The following is a 3019-nucleotide window of genomic DNA, read 5'->3' as shown; positions in this document are numbered from 1 at the left end:
GAATCGACTTTTCAATTCTCTATCCAACGATGCCAAAACGAATTCTGTGACTCGAATGGTTCTTGAGAAACTTCGAATAAAGGCCATTTAGTTATGTCTGGAATGATGTAAAAACGAGCGATCTTGCTCATTTTGCTTCCGAGAAACATGCAAAACGGGACGAAAAACATGAAATTTTGCAATAATCTTGCGCCACCCTTGCTCAAAACGACGATAATTTTTTAAATTTCATAGACAACAGAAGACTGGATTTAAAGCTGGATCCGCCCCGGCACAGCGATTTGCAAAAGGAACCAATCCACATCGTCCTTTCCCATCCTCATGTATATTGCTCGAGCACTATTTATCAATCTGCAATAAAAGACGTGAGGAAATTCTGTCTTTTTTAAAGACAAACATTTTTGAGGCGAAATACCCAACAAACAGTTTCTGAAAAAATCAATCCGCCTCAACAACATAGAACTTATCCACAACTTTTTATTTATTCCTATTATAGCACTGGAAAGTGAGCCCTAGTGCTAAAAATTCACTAAAATTCGAACAAATACAGGTCCAAAATATAAAATCACGTACGATTCCAGGTACCGAATAAATCTAGTTAGAGCTGAGTCATGCAAACACTGCCAATTCTCCTTCTGTTAGCGACTTTTGCCCGCTCAGAAGACCCGCTGCTCGAAACGAAAGAATGCAGAGAGCGCGAGCGACTGGTGGGCTCAGAAAAGGAGGATCTGTACGCCCTGGTAGATGCCGTTGAAGGCCAAACGCTGATCCTCCAATGCCGCTTTTGCAAGGAAGCGCCCAACGATCGTCCGAAAAACTGGTTCAAAGTGGACCAGCTGGGGCGCAGCAAACCCCATGAAGTGCAGGTACCATCCGCAGGTTCCCGTTTTCTCGGCTAAACCACATGCGGGCTTCCAGCTGGACATGGAGAACGAGGCCAGCAGGAACCGGGTGGCAGTAAACCACAAACACAGCCTGATCATCAGCAAGTTGTCCCAAGCAGATGCTGGCTTCTACTACTGCGTGCACTTTGAAGACCAGACAAATGAGGAGAAGTTCAACTATCTGGTAGATCTTGTAGAGCCTGACAAGCTTAGAGATGTTGAAAAAGGTAGTGGAGGCTAGCAGGAGTCGCTGTGCCAACTGGAACTTTGCAGGCAAGATCGTCGACTGGGCAAAGTATCAGCAGGATTTCTTCCTATCGGTTAACGGCCTGTTTAAAGAGTCGGACGCCACTGAATTCGTCTACCTAAGGGACGTTTTGAAAGTGGATGCTGCATTGGTCACTCAGTGGGGCCCCTGGGGGGCTTGCCAGGCTTGCGGGAGGCCTCAAGGCGAGGGTCTGATGAAAAAGCGGGGCTCTTGTAGGTAAGCTGATCCGGACAGCAGTGCCAACGCCGCAGAATCCGGCAATAGAGGTTCCTTCAGAGTAAAACTGTCTCCTCTCGGGAGTCCTCCGCCAAATCTCACCTCCAATGAACTTTATCTGCTGGAAGCCCCAGCCATCTCCTGCAGATCCTCCAGGCTGCTGAAGCTGTTCCCTCAAATCAGCTCCTATACCGGCAACATCCCCGATTTCCTGTTGGAGGATCGGTGCTCCGGAGCATGCAATCCTGATGCCGAAGGAGTTAACAGGGGTAAATTAGGAACAATCTCCTCCAACCACTGCAGTTGATTCATCCGAACAGGTTGGAAGGTTGGAAAAGGCAAGGGATTCAAGTATCGCAGGCACTCCGTTCTGGAAGAAGGTTCGCATTTGACGACAGTCTGCCCAGAGTCGACTCTGGACAACAAAGTGGTGTGGAAGAAAGGCGGCAGGGAGTTAAAAAGGGGCGACAACAGCGACCCTCATGTGATTGTGGACACCTTCAGCACCCTCTACTTGGTGGAGGTGACCAGAGCTGTCGCTGGAAACTTCACCTGCTTTGTAGACGACATACGCATGCAGCAGCTGACAGTTTTCGTCTACAGCAAGTCCAGGCTGCTGACCAATGAGCTGCTTCGCTACTTCATGTATTTGGGCTTCATTCTGTTCCTGTCGTCGTTTTGCTACTGCGCCGGCCTGGTGATTACTTGGAGGCGCCGGCATCTGTTCAGAACCTACCAGGAGCTTAAGGAGGAGGAGCCGGCAGGCGCCGACGAGGAGCTGGAAAGTTTTCTGTGAAATAAACTCGATTTGAATCGATCCGAAGGAGCTTTTAGTCAAACACCGCTAATGCAGTCGTCGGTGACACCCAGCACGAATCGGCAGGGAGTTAAGAGCCCTCAATGCGTAAAAACCTGGACGGAACGTTAGGCAAAGAAACGCTTATCCGGGTCAGCCCGATCCGGTCACGTTCACTTTTCCAGGCAAAATGATGTATTTTCCAAGTTTATACCTACTATATGTAAACTCCTTATTTAAACGTGGAAATCAGTCCGGAAAGCCACCGGAGACTGTCGCACTTTGACATCTCCATTTCCCTTTCCAGCCAGCATTTTCAGGCTCTGTTTGTTTCCATTTGGAGGCGGCCAGCATGCCAACCGTCACCGCTTAAATGGATTTACTGGGCTGGAACCGGTTTGAAAATATTTACCGAAAGCCAGCCGGATGATCTTCCACATTTACCGCTGTTTTAGCAATAAACAACACAGAAAAAATTGATGTTGAGCCCTAATGGTAAGTGGATTTTCAAACGGAACTCGGAAGCTTAAAGACGACTAGAAGCAGGCACGTCCGTGGAGGATTTTGCTTTATCGAAGAGCTAACAGGGCAGGGTGCGAGTTGGCACCAAGCCCGCATACTGAATACGCAGCTCTTAATGGAAATATACATGAGGATGGGAAAGGACGATGTGGATTGGTTCCTTTTGCAAATTGCTGTGCAGGAGCGGATCCAGCTTTAAATCCAGGGGGGGTTATGTAGAAAAAATACAGTCTTCTGTTGTCTATGAAAAAATTATCGTCGTTTTGTGCAAGGGTGGCGCAAGATTATTGCAAAATTTCATGTTTTCCGTCCCGTTTTGCATGTTTCTCGGAA

At 47.9% G+C, this 3019-nt stretch overlaps 1 protein-coding gene across 1 annotated transcript; it reads left to right on the top strand.

Moving 5' to 3' along the window:
* Positions 1–583: 583 nt before the first annotated feature.
* LOC125502953 lies at positions 584–2235 on the top strand. The gene is made up of 5 exons (XM_048662530.1): positions 584–866; positions 919–1111; positions 1158–1368; positions 1429–1637; positions 1689–2235. The coding sequence occupies exons 1-5, from the start codon at positions 612–614 to the stop codon at positions 2162–2164; spliced, it is 1344 nt and encodes a 447-aa protein (XP_048518487.1). The 5' UTR covers positions 584–611; the 3' UTR covers positions 2165–2235.
* The last annotated feature ends 784 nt before the right edge of the window (positions 2236–3019 follow it).

The sequence above is a fragment of the Dendroctonus ponderosae genome, unplaced genomic scaffold (assembly GCF_020466585.1).
Source record: "Dendroctonus ponderosae isolate FM_Combo_2020 unplaced genomic scaffold, Dpon_F_20191213v2 Dpon_F_20191213_11, whole genome shotgun sequence".
Lineage (NCBI taxonomy): Eukaryota > Metazoa > Arthropoda > Insecta > Coleoptera > Curculionidae > Dendroctonus > Dendroctonus ponderosae.
The sequence above is the reverse complement of the archived record's forward strand: the minus strand, read 5'-3'. Positions and strand labels throughout refer to the sequence as shown.